The sequence below is a fragment of the Sesamum indicum genome, linkage group LG13, assembly GCF_000512975.1.
Source record: "Sesamum indicum cultivar Zhongzhi No. 13 linkage group LG13, S_indicum_v1.0, whole genome shotgun sequence".
NCBI lineage: Eukaryota > Viridiplantae > Streptophyta > Magnoliopsida > Lamiales > Pedaliaceae > Sesamum > Sesamum indicum.
Window position 1 is genome coordinate 4,553,191 of NC_026157.1, and position 16,085 is coordinate 4,569,275.

The 16,085-nt window shown below is 35.7% G+C and overlaps 2 protein-coding genes across 3 annotated transcripts; both read right to left on the reverse strand.

The window, feature by feature from the left end:
- LOC105176502 (50S ribosomal protein L29, chloroplastic) lies at positions 1-1,966 on the reverse strand. The gene is made up of 2 exons (XM_020698576.1): positions 1,545-1,966; positions 1-24 (listed from the first exon to the last, which is right to left on the reverse strand). Exons 1-2 carry the CDS (start codon positions 1,875-1,877, stop codon positions 7-9), a joined length of 351 nt encoding a protein of 116 aa, XP_020554235.1. The 5' UTR covers positions 1,878-1,966; the 3' UTR covers positions 1-6.
- LOC110011222 (calmodulin-binding transcription activator 1-like) lies at positions 3,582-15,566 on the reverse strand. Of its 2 annotated transcripts, XM_011099266.2 has the most exons (14): positions 15,203-15,566; positions 12,252-12,371; positions 10,800-10,915; positions 10,495-10,583; positions 9,410-9,452; positions 8,862-9,057; positions 8,629-8,733; positions 7,989-8,314; positions 6,681-7,283; positions 5,865-6,562; positions 4,990-5,569; positions 4,581-4,892; positions 3,904-4,053; positions 3,582-3,833 (listed from the first exon to the last, which is right to left on the reverse strand). In XM_011099266.2, exons 1-13 carry the CDS (start codon positions 15,240-15,242, stop codon positions 3,946-3,948), a joined length of 3,336 nt encoding a protein of 1,111 aa, XP_011097568.1. In that variant the 5' UTR covers positions 15,243-15,566; the 3' UTR covers positions 3,582-3,833; positions 3,904-3,945. The 2 variants fall into 2 exon arrangements, with proteins under 2 accessions (XP_011097568.1, XP_011097567.1); XM_011099265.2 differs by having other exon boundaries at positions 3,582-4,053.

A 16,085-nucleotide genomic window follows, 5' to 3' on the forward strand; every position in this document is an offset into this window, starting at 1 on the left:
TCCCTCTTAAAGCATGCGAGCTATCTGTTTTTCATATTAAGAGACGCTGGTTATAAAGAAAGAAGTGATTGGCGCATAAAGGGTTGTAAAGAATAGAGACAAAAGACAAATAATAGCCAGAAAGTACAACTCAGGAAGAGAAGGGCTCTGTATCGTAATGGAAGAAAACTACAAAACATAAAGCAATGTTGGTTGTAAAGAAATCTCAGGGAGAACACACGATGAAACGAACAATTTAACGTAAAGATAAGATTTTTGCATGCCAAATATCTTTCTCCCTTACTTACAGTTAACTCAATATGGGAGCTGCAACTAAATTATAAAAGCCAGAGGAGTACAAGAGGAAAGTTGGAAAGCATTTGAATGCTATATTCCGAAGATCCATATTGATTATTAATTTTCTAGAATAAAATGGACCAAAATCGACTTTAAAGTTACATCAATCCATCTGAAATCTCTTATGCTTATCTTAAGAGAAGAAGTTTCCAATCTCAGAAATGCAATCACCCCTAATTTGATTCCTGTCGACATGCATGTATCGACTATGGATATTCTGCTACAACATCCTTATGTATTTTATTAGAAAATACATAGACAACGATGAAACAAGAATAATTTGAATAGGCACACAAACAGAGAGGGACCTAATTTCAGTTATTCTGGGTAAGGGTACATCAATTCTACATTACTCTTTTACGTAACACAACTTGTACATCTTCTTTTGTACAGATGTGGTGCATATGCTTACAGATAAATATGCAAGAATGTTTTTCTTCAGACCTTTACATCACATTGTACAAAATACGATATATACAAGCATTTCCTAGCAACTTAACGAAATTATAAAAAGTAGCACAAGTTCAACTAATAATTTCAGCTGCTACAAAAGGGTCATAGCAAGAATTTTGTATATTCTCATAACAAGATAAGAAGAAAGTTGTAATAACCTTTGATATTTTAGCAACTAGCAAGCTTGGCAGGACTTTACAAGTTTAAGATGTAGTAATAGTTCTACTTAAACCAGCGAGGAGAAAGAGCATCAACCATATAATTGTTCAACTTACATTATATCTTTCCAAATTATTCAATCAGAAGCCCAACCACCAATTTCAACAAGAAAAGTATCACATTTTACCAATTTTCCTCTCCAGCATATTAAGCTAAGGCAATTGGAAAGCTGCAAATTCTCCTATAAATTAACTGTAATAAGAAATCCCATTTCAGATTTGAACTCCAGTTGTAAAAGAAGAAAATGAACCTCTAAACTTCCACATTTCAACATAAAATCCAAACACAGAAACCCATCATTTTAGCCCACCCAAAAGTGTCATTAAACATCCAATTTTACAACACTTCCACACCTTTGAATCTAGCCAATTCCCACTCCAAAAATTCAATTAATAAATTTCACACATCACTAACCAAGAACCCAGGGGGAAACTCCAAGAACTTCAGAGATATTCCACTAAAACAAAAGGAAATTCAATCTTCAGAGAGAAAAAGGATAAAGCAGAAAAAGAAAAGGTGCGAGAGAGAGAGAGTACCCTTTTGCGCATGCGGCGAAATTCGCTGGACTTAAACTCATTCCGGGCAGAGCGCTGGAGGCGGAGCATGAAAAGCTCTCCTTTAAGGTCCACTATTTCCTCATTTAGCTCTTCAGTGGACTTGGCTCTGATTTCCTTCAATTCCTCCTCTTTTTTCGCCATCATCACCACAGACGACGAAGGTGGATGAGAAGCCCGAACGGAAGAGACACTGGGGCGGCGCGTGGGGCACAAATGCACTATCCTAACGCCGTGGAAGGCGGAGGAGGAAGAGGGTTTAGTGAGATTGGACTTGGAAGGGAAGGTGAGGGTCGAAATGGAGAGGCTCGCCATGGCTGCTACCCTCTGCTTTGCTCTTCGTCTACTGGATTGCACTTGAGAGTTGTCTACTGGATAAGACTTCTTTAACTTTTCCTTTTTTCCAACTCTTCACCGAATTATTAAATTTAAAAGGAAAATGCCCAAAAAAAGGCAGTAATTTTCTTCTTCTTTTTTTTTTAAGAAAAAAAGGAAAAATATCTCAATTTATTTTATTTGCAACAATGTCATTATTTTTCGTCAGCTCTGAATAATTACGTTTCAATAGTTCATAAAAAAAAATTATATTTATATTATCAAAATGTAGGAATTGAAGTCAATTAAAAAGGATTTTTTTAGTATAAATAAATATTTTAGGCTTATCTTCCACTTTAATTTATAGGGATAGCTACGCCGTTGTCTCCTAAGCTGTGGTATGATTACATGTAAATCCTTTATAACTTAAAAATTTATATTTAGTACTATTGATATTTATTTTCCTCTAACATGTAAATCCATTCGATCATTAAAATTCATCGAATTTGCTGATTTAGTAACAAAATTAAATAAAAACTCATATTTACTTTCGATTGACTTATTATTGAACACTGACTTGTCAAACAAATCTTTTCTAATAAAACTAAATTTATAAAAATGAAGATGTATCTCTTCATATGTATTAGCACATGAAGATGTATAATGGTAGTGTGGTCAAAAATTTATTTATTTGATCTACAATAAATTAGCATTCAATAATAAGTCAATCGGAGTCTATTTGTTAGATAAAAATAAATATCAAGAGCACTAAATGTAATATTCTAAATTATAAAAAGTTTACATATAATTACACCAAATTTTAGAAGAGGACAGCGTGCTAATTTCTAAGCATGGTGCTTGTTCTACAATTTAAATAGGTTAAAAGGATAAATTGCATGAAACCCCATGTGTTTTAATTTTTTTGCTAAAAATCCCTCTATGTTAATTTTATAGGCAAAAGCCCTTGGTATTTTTTGAAATAAAGCATACTCTCTCCTTTCATTAGTTGAGTTAACAGGAGTTAGAATTTTAAAGGAGTTGATTGTTATGCCCTTATTGTAATAGCCATTGATCTTTAATAGTTAAAAATGAAAGGTTTAAATTTTAAATTATTTTAAAAGTATATTTTATATTTTAATAAATTATTTATTTTTACATATATTTATTAAATCTCAAAACACCAATTAGTATATTAAATTTCTTGAGGTATATTATTTACTATAAATAATATTTAAATTAAAATTATCATTATATTTATTTAAAATAGAATTTTAATACTCACCAGGTTGGTATTAGGCTCAAAGCAATTCAAGCATTCATTTATATATATACATAGTCGTCATTTAATACATTCAAATTCAAACTGATAATACATCATTAATTCAAATCAGATACATCCAAACGGAACGAGAAAACAACAAACTACTTTAAAAGTAGATATACACTGTGTAGAACTCGAATTCACAACATATTTTGTTACGAGACATTGATTTCTGCCCATCATGCAAGGCCTCATTGGCTCAAACATTCAATTTAAGATTTAAAATAATTTAATTTAATCAAATAACTTTAAAATTAAATATATTTTTCAAAATGAATAGATTGTAATTATATCATAATTTTGAATCATTAACAATTATACTATATCAACATCAAGTAATATCTAAAGCTAACAAAAAACTATTATTAAAATAAACCAACAACTAATGTTGAAGTAAATAACTCTAAAAAAACAGCTTCTGTGAGTCTGTTGAGGGAGAGAGATCAAACCCTTGTTCCTGATTACACCAACTAATGTACAGCACTACAATCCTACAAAAGAAAAACTGTTGCAAAATACAAGGAAAGAGGTTCAAGTTTCACATTACACTACAAATTTCACTAGATCTCCATACGTAATCAGAGTTCTATCACACTAGTACCAACTCTACCATCAATCTTTCCATTCTTGACATACTGTGAGATTAAATCAATCAGTCAAGTCAAATGTACAAGTGAACCTGTGCAACCTAATCATAGAACTTACCAGTTTAAGGTAGGCGTATACAATGTGGTGATGGGATTAAAGCTATGATGCTGTTTGCATGAGGGTATCATCGTCCAACAAAGCTTCGAGGTCGATCAGATCATCATCATAATCAACTTCGAAGTTGTTCAAGACCTTGTCGTACACAGCCTGCAGGAGAAGGAATGTAGATTGACTTACATCCACATGCAAAGTTACAGCGAAATATGTATTACATGTACTTCAGTTTATATTTTATATGATTGAAGCGAATATTATATGCTAGGTATCCTGCAGATAACTGGAAGAAGAATCATTTTCCCCTTGTTTTCCGTTTTCCTGGTTATCTAATAGAGACTGGGCCATGAAGCTACCAATCTAGCAAAGCAGAACTACCCCTGTTAGTACTAAACCAACAAATTGATGCTTATTGTTTTTAATCACCAACAAATGCAGAGTGCCTCTTAATTGAGTCAAAGTGATTGACCAAAAGTGTATCCTTTTCCTGGACATGGGTCTCAGAAACGCGTTTACGTTCAGCACTAAACCAGACTTCCATCCAATATGGGTCTTGCAGCATTAAATTTTTCAAGACAGATAATTTCCACAGTTCTATAAGGACCTAAATTCAAATCCCAGGATGATACAAAGATTATGGTAAAAGCTGCTGATTTTGATATGTTATAAAATAGGTATACCTTTGTTTCCTGCATTTCTGAGACAACATTCAGCAACCTGCGATATTGATCTCGTGCTTCCGGGTACTGAACCATTGATTTCACTCTAGCAAGGGCCTTCTGCAGTCTCTCCTCAGTTTGTTTCCTACCTTCTTTCAGGAAATCATAGTCATCTTCATCTACCATGCTAGTGCCCGCACCTAGTGCTTCAGGCCTGAATCTACTCAAACCTCTTCCTTTCCGCCGCCACCTTAGTATGACTTTATCTAAAATTCCGACGGACCAGATTATCTTTCTGTAGTTCTTTCTCACCTGGTGTCCTCTGACATGGGCCTTTTGTCAGAAAGCCAAAAGTTAGAGTTTTAGACATTAAGTTTGTAAATTAAGTGAAATGCTATTACTGGAACAGAATTCAGCACATGAATCATACCTGAATTTTAATTATCCGCTGTCGGATTAACAGAAAGTCTTTTCTGCCTTTCCAACTGCGGAATTTGTTTTGTATCCGTACTGCAGCAGCATGAACTGGTTGATCATGTTGTCCTGCCTTCTTGGTCTTTAGAGCTAGAAGTGAAAGTGCCCGCTCATCTGACATTCCAAATTCACCATCACCATACTCTTCGAGCTGCTTTCTCTGAAACGACTGTACTCTGAAAACTTGATGAATGCGAGCTGCAGCTTGAGTTGCATTACGTACAGCAGCTAACGAATCCTTCATGGACAGCCCATGGGGTAAATCACCATAGCCAGCTGGAGTTGCAATCCGCTCAGTAACTGTTTCCACACTTTTTCCTCTATCATTGCTCTCCTTTGAATCCTCCAAGTTGAGTGATGATATGTGGGAGCTAAGTGAGCTCAAGAGAGATTCTGAAAGATAACCAGCGATGCCTTTGTGTCCATTGCTGGCTGCAAGTTCTGCAGGAGGTCTTCCAGCAGGATATGTGGGAGTGGGGTCTGTCAATGCTTCAGGAGCTGCACCAAGAGAGATGAGAAAGGCCACTGTGCGCTCTCTGGTGTCGCAAGTATTGAACCACAGCAAAAAATAAAAAGATATGTGAGCCAATATATATGAGTTGACTGCAAAATCAAGGACTCTGATACGAGAAAAGGACTTAAAACTGGAGTTCAAATGATTTAATAATAGCTAAAAATGGAACAAACTGATACATATCATCTAAAGAAATGGTTCTAAGTACATCAAATCCCCTACGATACCAAGATATCCCCATACCCAGGAGAAGAAATATTGTATAAGTAGCAGAACACCGTAAAGCATGTTAAAATATATAACTGGATAACTCGTACCTTCCGTAGTACGCTGCCCAGTGAAGGGCAGTCCATCCATTTGCATCCCTAAAGTTGACACTCACCCCTGCAGCTATAGTGGGTGGTATCGCCCAATCATAACCTAGAGCAGCGGCGAAATGCAGCACACCTTGACCACCCTCATCCAGTACATTAGGACCCTTCCCGCCTTCAGCAACCTTCTGGAGAAGCCAAACATGCAATTTCTCCTTTAAAAGCTTTTGTAAGAGCTGATCCTTGACCTTATCTGCTGAAAACTCATCCTGTTTAGTAAGGTTTAACATTTGTTCCCACTCAGAGTCATCTTTCAGCAATGCACTGATTTTACTGCGCAACTTTGAGATTTCAGCAGCATTACTCTCCACAGAGGTCTGGGAGTTGCCCGATCCCAGAGACAACAATTTTCCAAATCTCATGTGAAGAAGAGTTTCATCAGAAGTAATGCTTCCAACATCGGCAAGATCAACATCTTGAATAGAACTAGAGCGGAATTCAAATTCCCGGACTTCACTGCATGCTAACCTATTGGAACATGTTATATAAAATGGAACCCTGCCAGTCGCATGTGAAGGTGTATGGCATCGAAGAACACCATCTGCCACAATCTCTGCAGGGACCTCCAGTTCACCAAACATGCATGCCCATTTATACTTCTCTACCTCCTCTCGACTCCTCAAGAATTTTCCCATAACAAGAACCTGATCATGAGCATAGAAGAATGCATGATACCTTTCATCACTTGCTTGCTATAGAAAATCACCTAGATATCACTTCTATAAGAACAGAGACATTAAAAAACCAAATCAAATAACATACCTTAATTTCTGACCCAGAATATGCCCAGTTTGGGGAGAAGTCAATAATGCTAAAGAGCTGGTCTTGAGAGAGAGAGGGACCAAGAATAAAGTTATCTAAGGGCATTTGACTGGAGATACCAGTATCATCCCCATCTTCACTGCCAACAGTCCCCCAGTATGCCCCAGAACCAGGCTGCATGGTTGACTCAGTCACATCACCTAGTTCTTTACTCATCCAACGGTCAAAGCTGTCTAGCTTTCTAAGACCTTCTCCGATAATGCCATCCAATAGAGGCTGTCTGAAGGCTGGATAACTGGTTTTATCATCTATCTTCGGGTTTCCATCGGACTGTAATTTAAGAGAACTTCCTACAGCAGTCAAGGGTTGCAGTCGAAGATCATTTTGCATAGGGTGTCGACTTTGTTCAGTAAGATATGCATCATCAAGCTCCACTGAGTGGCACAGTTCCACCTGATTAACACCATCAAGTTTGGTAGTAAGGTCAAACAAGAAAGGCGGTCTCAAGGATGGATAATTACTGTTCTGGCCTAAATTCTGGTTATCATCTGACTTCTGATCCATGGACCACTTTGATATGTTTAGGGAATCACCACCAGAAGCCTGTTAAGAGTTTTAAAATATAAAGTCTGTAAGGAGTACAGCTAAAAAGATCCGGTTCTTACAAAGTAATTATGTGAAAAAAAATTACAGATTGTAAAACAATTCATCACTTCAATATTGAGTTGACATTTATATCTCAAATGTTAACAGTGGCAACATATCTTTTTATCTAAAAGCATGTTTAAGCAGCATTTTGTGGTAACAAGATCCTGGGACACTGTTAGAAGTTTTCATATGCGTTCACAGAAGGCAATTGCAAGAGAGAGCATGTTTTGACTTGCATATTAGCAAGTACATCTCCTCGTTAAAAAGAATAAATAAACAACCATACATTAGCTTTTCCCTAGATTGATATTTGTTCAGAATTTCACACATAAGTATAAATTGTTTTTTACAGAAAATTTTATAGCTAAAAACAGCAGCCTGACATTTCTTTGCCATACCTTCTACAATAGATACTCTGACATAGTTTAGGGCGGAAAAGTGAAAATTATAGACCAACATCAGGGCTCCAATAATACAAGCAAGCAATAGCATAATAAATTGAAAGGTTGAACTAGGTAAGCTTAAATTCTAATTGGGAAATAATCACAGCAAACATGGCTTGGTCATGCTCCAGCATATGAACAAGCTGCTATTAGTTAATTGCTGTAGAAGGAAATGCCATTCAAAGCATGCACCAAATAATGTTCAATTATCCAATACCTGCCACTCTTCCAAGCCACCGGAATGACTGCCAAAATTTTGCTTCTTTCCTAACACACCAGTAAAAACTTGATCCAGCAGCTGATTTTCTTGTCCAGGCATCAAGCTCATTGCACTAGATTGTGTTGAAGGATGAGATGGCTGAAAATTGACAGATTGATAACCAGCATTACTGCTTTCAACAACATTTCCCCAAGATGGGAACTCAAGTTCTCCGTGAAGCTGGTATGTCAAACCATTATCCATAGGGTCTTTATTTTTTTCTCCATCTGTGAGTGATCCAGAACTCACACCAGGAATAGCTGAAAATTGTCCTTGATAGATATCTGTCATAATAGCACATTGTTACTCATATAAAACAATAGCCTAGAATATTTGAGCTAGAGAGGCCACTCCCCTACTCAAAGGGACTCTTTTGTTATATATCCTTTCAGTATTTCATTTTTATTGTTCGTATCACTGCAAAAACTTTATGACAATAAGTACATTGAACATTAATAATTTGAAAAGTTTATGACATTAAAAAAAGCATGTATAATGTATGTCTGCTTAACAATCCAAGTAATTCTACAAATTCAACTAGGAAATCAGTATTGAGTAGAGGGAATATATGATAAGATAGAGAACTGTAACACATTACTTGATATAGGAACTGGATAACAAGGAACGGAACCAACTTCAGTCTTCTGCGGTGTTTGTAACTCATGAATAGGTTGGAATCCAGAAGTTGCTTGCTGTCTGTATGCTGCAGTTGAAAATCTTGTAACATTCATGATTTTGAAGAACACGAAAATACAGTAGGTTTAAGTAAACAATATACTTCAACACATTAACAAATAATAATTAATGGCGTGGCAAAGCGCAGCAAAACACCTGATTCAGCATCTTCATGCTCTGAAGCATGAGTACTGTTAAGGCTAGTATCTGTCGCTTGCGATGCTCCTTGGTAATCATATGGTTGAAATCTAGCTGAACTGTCAACCTCGGAATTAGATATAGATTCTTCAGTTTGACGACTATCAGGAATAACATCAGCGTTCCTACTGCGATTGAAATTTGTCCTGTTTCCCTGTGGAGAAATATATATGAGACAGTTCTGGAAAGACAACAATACATCATTACAAGGAGATCAAGTACGAAATTCAGATAGCAGCCAAGGATCAAACTAGTGCCGCATAGTTGACTTTAAGGTTGGTTCCAAAAACTAATACTTGCAGTTAGAGTTCAGATTTGAGATTTTTGTTTGCCATGTTAAATGCTAATAACCTTGAAGTGTTTGATGCATCAAGTCTGTCACAGACTCAGAGTTTAAGTCAAAAGTCACGCAAATTGAACTCTTCTTGATACATGCTAAGCCAACTATATAGCATCATGGTTGGGATGACTTAACATTCAGAGAGAATACATAAGGAAATAATTACCTTTACCTCCCGGTAGTGGACTAGAACTATGTGTGATAGCTCCCTGAAGGTGGCAGACATCAGCCCAAAAAAAAAAGATGAATCAGACTCTGCAAGCAAGAGCTCAAGGAAAAATAAATTTCAGTGGAAGTTTCAACCAATTTTTACGTCTTATTTTGTGAAACAACATTTTGCTGTTCTGTGATAACCTCATTGCAGACAAACAATTATCAGAGCTTACGATATTCCAGAAGCCAAACACCTTTAACTGAAGGGTAGTTGTTGAGATGAAAATGCATGACCAACACAGACATGACGTTATAAGGTTAACTTTCAACAGAGCACAGGTAAAGTGCTGGAATAGACATCTAATAGGAAAACTGTAAGCCCCTCCATTAATATAGGTAGCACTTGCTATGAATTCTAGCTCTCGAAGATAATCTGTCCAAGATAATGGATGGTAGGAGATCTAGGGCATTGATAGAAACAGTAATTTCAACACCTTTATGTGTACATGAAGAAGTCAAAACAAATCAATTAACCCCAAGCATCTTCTGGGATGTTGAGTGAAAAATTTAAAATTTGGTACAAGTACAAGCTTTCATCCATGCAAAGGCACAGAGGAAAGATCAGCTACTCAAGGACATAGTCAGTTTACAGATGTTAACCAGCAACACATCTATCAATTTCCAGAATTTGACACCTTTTGTGAACCCAAATTTCTGTCAGTGCATGGAAGAGAAGGGTATTGCTATTTTTAAGTGACCACTAAAGGACCATCAGGAACCAAGTCTCTATACCTTTTGAGCAATATATGGTATTAATGTGAGTCTTCAGATGCATATCAAAAGCCTGGCTGCAGTGCTAGGAGCACTGCACTTTAAATAGTCCAACAAACATAGAAATACTCGACGCTGAGTAAATGTACAAAACTACATAAGAAAATGGACTGAACACAGTAGGAATCTTGGAGAAGTACCTTTCTTAAATTGCACATCATGTCAGCCTTAAAGGAATTATCACACACGAAAAACTTCTATAATGTAAAAGTGGGCTGCATATTTGAATTTTTCTCAGAACAATTTTCAAGTATATTTTAAGCTTACTCTTCAAGCATCCAGTAGCTACGCCGTTGAAAATTTTCGTTCTCTTCTCCATGAGCATAGTAACAATGCAGTACATCAACACTTCCAGCCTGAAAACCATTCACTTCTAGATGTTTATTTTGGAAGCATCAAAACATTCAAGGAAAGTACATCCTGGATATAATACATATACATGTACATATATATATTTTATTGCTTAGCTCACATTGGGGAATTACGACAGTGCAAAGAAACTGCCAACTGCAAGTATGGAGACAGTACCAAAGTAGAAGTTCATAAAATAGAGTGACAGCTGTAAGCCTTACCTTAAGCCTTTCATGAGCCTCCTTCACTGTCTTCCCATCTCTCTTCTTTCTCCAGTTATGGCCATCTTTCCGAAAGTACCGGAGAACCTTCCGATCAAAGAGAAACAGAGAACCACCTGGAAAAGAGTTAGATAAAAATATATATGAGACAAAGAAATCATATCTTTGCCATCACACTTCAACTGCAAGAACAAATATGGTTATGTACACTGGGCATATCTTGAAGAAAACTTGATTATAAGGAAGTAAATTATCATTGGAGACCACATACTAAAATCAAATCTTTTGACAAATCAATCATGGCGTAAATTCAAACCCACACCATGTCAGCAAAGTGATCTACTTTAAGAGAACAAATTATCATCTAGTTGCAAAACAAAGTACACACCAGTAGTACTAATACATGCTAACTTCAAAACTCGTAGAACAGGGTGTTAAACTCAGAGAATTTCAAAAAATTGACATCCTAATCTTAATTAAAATTTCAAAGAGAAAAAATCATACTGATAGTTAGTATTGTAGTAACCATTGTTCTCCACATCCTACTTCGGTCACGCCCCATGGAAATTTCACTGGATTACATATTTGTACAACGAACAACAGTTGAACACCAGTACCATATCAATCAATCTTCAACATTTAGCAATTAGAAATGAAGTATGGGATGTCCTTATCCTCAAAGATTCAACTCCTAGGAAACAAGAAAAAACCTCGCAATGTTGCAGGCAAGATTTGACTGCAAGAAGGAAGGGTATAAAAAAGCCATAATAGGCTATAGTTTAAATGACCATGCTGAAATGAAAAATAAGAAAAGTCTGTAAGAAAAATGAATTGCAATTTAAATAGAGTTGGCATGCAAATGCAATAGAAATTTTTATAACATCGGCTGGATTTTTTCCAGTCCACGAGGGACAAACCATTTTAACAAAAAAATTAAAAAGACCTAAATGCTGGGTATTGGAATCCTTCCTTATGAAACAAGATTAGCCCTATCACTCTAGTTACTAGTTAGTACGTATCCATAATCAGTCCAACCACATCAAATGACTTTCCCTTCATTGCCTCCATGTATATCCTAGTCAACAATAATTATTGTCCTCTTGGATGTGAATCACACAAAGTTCTACTAATGTACATGCTATCATTTACCATTAGAGAAGCCTACAGTATACTCTGAGAAAGAAAAGGTATAGACTGAAATCATTTTTCCAAATAATGTGCTTGGGGCTTTGTTTAATTAAAGGACCCGTACGGGTAAAATTTTCTTTTCTTTTCAAAATCGAAAAATAAATATCCCGATCTTTCTGACCAATACCTTTAACTCATAACCTATTAAAAAAAAGACTTATATTTCCACTGGTTGGTATAATAGATTGTCATATCCTACCATAAAATTTGTTGCCAAGTAAATTATTTCAAGTGATAAGAGAAAGTGCACATAGTAAGTCATACTTGGTGGTCTATTAGGAGGTTCTGGAGCAATTCGAAACTTTTTGTAATTTTGAAGGATTTCACAAATCTCAGCAGGACGCAGCCACCGATGTTGTGCTTCCAGAAGTATCTGCTCAATATCTGCACAAATACAGGAACTCATCTTAGGGCTCTAGAAAAATGAGTCATAAGCCATTTTCTTCAAAAAGGAAAAATGAAATGCACAGAAGAAAGCACAACTATTGGAGTGTCTATTTCAACATCTAATGGTTATTTGAATGTATTTCTGCTCATGACAAAACTAAAAGAATGATTAGTGTCAAAAATAGCCCATAGAGTCGACTACCATAATTATTCATAAAATTTCTCATATCCCCCGAATGATTCGTCCCTCAAGATGTAACTTCAGAGCTGAGTCACTCTCTTTATCTCACTTTCTGAATTGTCAAACACACCCTACACTTCTACTAAGTAATTCTCAATGGAAAATTCATAGTTACCAGCATTTAAAGATGTTACATTCTTTTGAGAAACACTAACCAAACTTTCAAAACAAAAAATGCATCAGACGAGAAACAATTGACAACAGTGTTGAAAATTCTCAAATTCGGAACCAAATTATGGTCCCGAACAATTCATGTTCTCCATGGTGTGAAATGGGAAAAGCCGCCTTTAGGTCGTGAAATGGAGACCCATGCCAATTCCACCTATTTTTCTCTAGGACTTCTCCATGAATTTGCGTAAGATTGTGAAAAAGGGGTTGGTATGAGCAAACTTCATATTCACAAAGAGTGCCTTATTGATGATTTGAGTGTGGTAGTACCAAAAAATTTCAGCAAACTCTTGATCACAGTAGATTTATTTTCTTGTCTGTCTAGTTGATGTAGGCATTCACTAAGCCAAACCATGTAAATTTGATGTTCTTAATATTTACTGTTCTTCGTCAGTTTTTCTTACTTTCTCGTACTCTGTGATATTTAATGTACACATGCATAACAAAAACCTAATAACATTGGATTAATTAAAAAAGTGGCAATTATAAAAGGCTCTTGACATGCTCAAATGGTAGATCCTCAAAGAAATTGCAGGAAGCAACTAAATGACACAGCTCTGTAGTGTTTGTTGAGTGGGCAACAGAAAGCAACACCGACAGTGTAACATCACATTTGCTGCTCTCTAAGTGATATTCCTTCTAAAAAGAGGGTAAATTACATCACTCGCCCTGAGGTCCGCCCTAATTACAGATGCATCCCTATTAGAATGGAAACTACAATCACCCCACCTAAATGCCCCCTGAGAAGTGCATAAGTGCAAACATACCCTTAAGTTTTCTGGCCAAAAGATCTGAAAAAAAGGACCCTCTTTCTCATTAGCTTCAATCATCTCCGGATTTTCTCCTCATTAGTTCACTCTTGTTCAAGACACTATCATCGGCTCTCGACCTTGAGGTCATTTCTGTCCCAACACATGGCTCCTCTCTATTACTTCGGTGTCATCTTTTTTAGTTCACTCTTATCTCTTTCTTTCTATCATTTTAGTCTCATCTCTCTCATTTCACTAGAAGACCATCATAAAGATTGCATAGAAGACGTGATCAATCACCAACCGGAAGCCTAGCGAATGAAGTTCCATGTAAGACAAAACGAACCTTAAGTGGACTAGTTGTAATTTTCAATGTAATATGGAAGTGTGTGGAATTAGGACAAATCTTAGGGGTGTAGATGTAATCTACCCCCACAAAAAAAATAGCTAATTTGGTCACTGTATCAACTAAGCATCAAGTTAACATAGTAAGGTTCACCAACCCAAAGTAATTTACGATTCAATTCAGGTTCAGAAACTTACTTGTACAAAACTATTTTTTAACTCATATCCCAAAGGTTAAGAGATAGGCAAAAATTATCATTTTTTACACATCCTGTACGATCCTGTAGTAATCACTTCCCTTCATGTATATTCATGAGCTCAATTTTACATGGAACACATAAAGGGATGCATGTTTGTGTACTGAAATGAGATAGCTGCAGAACTACATGTTGAAAGTGTAAAATTACATAGGCTTAATTGCAGGACACCTCCTACTATTTGGAAAACTACGACTACACCTCCTATCCATGACCTAGAGAAGTTAAAGACTATATATAAAATTTTAAACTACAAAAGTTGGAAAAAGATTCAAAAAGAAAATGCTAAAATCGACCAGCCATTAATGAATTGGGTCATTAATCCGGCCTTGGCCAAGTAAGCAGGAGTGGCAATAAGATAATAAATCTATTTAAAGTTAAGAAATGCACCTTATGTAGGTTTACAAAAGAAATGTGGGCTATAAAATTGAATTTTGAATCTCATTTTACCACATTTTACATTTTACAAAATTTGAATAAGGCAAATGCCAGTTATCATTAAAAAATAATTATAACTATCCAAAGGTCAATGACTAATGAGATTTTCAACTCAAAATAATTATTTAAATCATGTTGAAATCTAGTGCATGATAAATTACAAAACCACCCTGAAGTGAGGTTGAATTACTAAACACCATTCGTAAAACCCATGATTAGTGACTTGATGGCAAAATTGGAGATTCAACAACATTTGTTTAGGGCATCATTAAAGGCACTCACCAACTAATGATGTGAGTCTCTGACAGTAGGGGTTGTAACTATAATTTTACACACAGTTGGAGGTGTTTCTACAATCTGAACAAACCTCAAGAGTGTCAAATATAATTTACCCAATACCAAAATAATCAATAACTATATTTCTCTGCTCTCAACCGCAAAACTTAAACAGTCGCATCAACTCAAAGCCCCTGATGAAGTAGTACCCCTCAGAACAAAAACAAACATCCAATCCTATTGCAGTAAATTTCACGGTAAAAGATTACACGGTGCCAAAAGGTAAAAGCAAAATTACGAAAAAAAGAGCATCAATAAACATACAAAAAAAGGGGACCATAAATAAAAACTCACCTAATTGAGCATTGAGTGCGTATCGACGACTCTCCGCCATTATATCAATAAAACGTAGCTGCTTTTAAAGCTCTTCCCAACCCTGCTATACACAAACACTCTAGCCCACAACTCCTCTTCAGATCAAAGTTACCCCAAATTAGAAGTTACAGGAATAGTTCCCAGCTCACAGCAGCAAATTCAGTGGTTAACTTAAATTCTCAAATTAAAAAAACAAAAGGAAAAATCAAAAAAGGGATCAAAAATTAGGTTAAATATGAGAGATTGAAAGAGTAGAAGAAGAAGAAGAAGAAGAAGAAAAGAGTTGGAAGATGGTTAAAAGAGTCCGAGAGAGAGAGAGAATGGGGAGGAAGGAACGAAGAAAGAGAATGAGCCGCCGAAATGGAATACAGTTAGCAATTTTAAGACAGCGACACGCTTCTGCAGTAAGGCAGTGAGTGAGTGGGCTTTTTCGTCTTTCTCTCTCATCATTTCAGATATTTTTGTCCTGTGATTTCAATGATCAGATATATAATATACCTCTCTCTCTCTCTATATATATATGTATGTGTGTGTAATAATTGTCTGTGTGTGTATATCTAATATATATGATTTTGTATAATATTATTCTTTCAGGATTTTAAAGTTAATTATTACATGTATTTGTTTATTTCACGCGGTTATATTTGTCTCTATTAACGGGTTCCCTCATATTAAAACTAAAACCAACTTTTCTTATATTTCATATGAATTTAAATATTTTTTTATTATTTCAAAAATTATTAATACTCTATTATCATAATGTCATTCAACTATTAGCTCAATTCGTAATTTTCAATATATTTTCCATTCGCCTAAATTTCACAAAAAGAAAAGAAAATTCCAATAAGTGTGAAATTAACAA

What these genes read in the sequence shown, in the direction of transcription:
- LOC110011222 (XM_011099266.2), bottom strand. Translation starts at nt 15,242, where the DNA reads ATGGCGGAGAGTCGTCGATACGCACTCAATGCTCAATTAG. An exon ending in TCCACTACCGGGAGGTAAAG is followed by an intron (nt 9,058 to 9,409) that starts GTAATTATTTCC and finishes ATTTCTCCACAG; the next exon opens with GGAAACAGGACAAATTTCAA. An exon ending in GCATGAAGATGCTGAATCAG is followed by an intron (nt 8,734 to 8,861) that starts GTGTTTTGCTGC and finishes TTTCAACTGCAG; the next exon opens with CATACAGACAGCAAGCAACT.
- LOC105176502 (XM_020698576.1), bottom strand. Translation starts at nt 1,877, where the DNA reads ATGGCGAGCCTCTCCATTTCGACCCTCACCTTCCCTTCCAAGTCCAAT.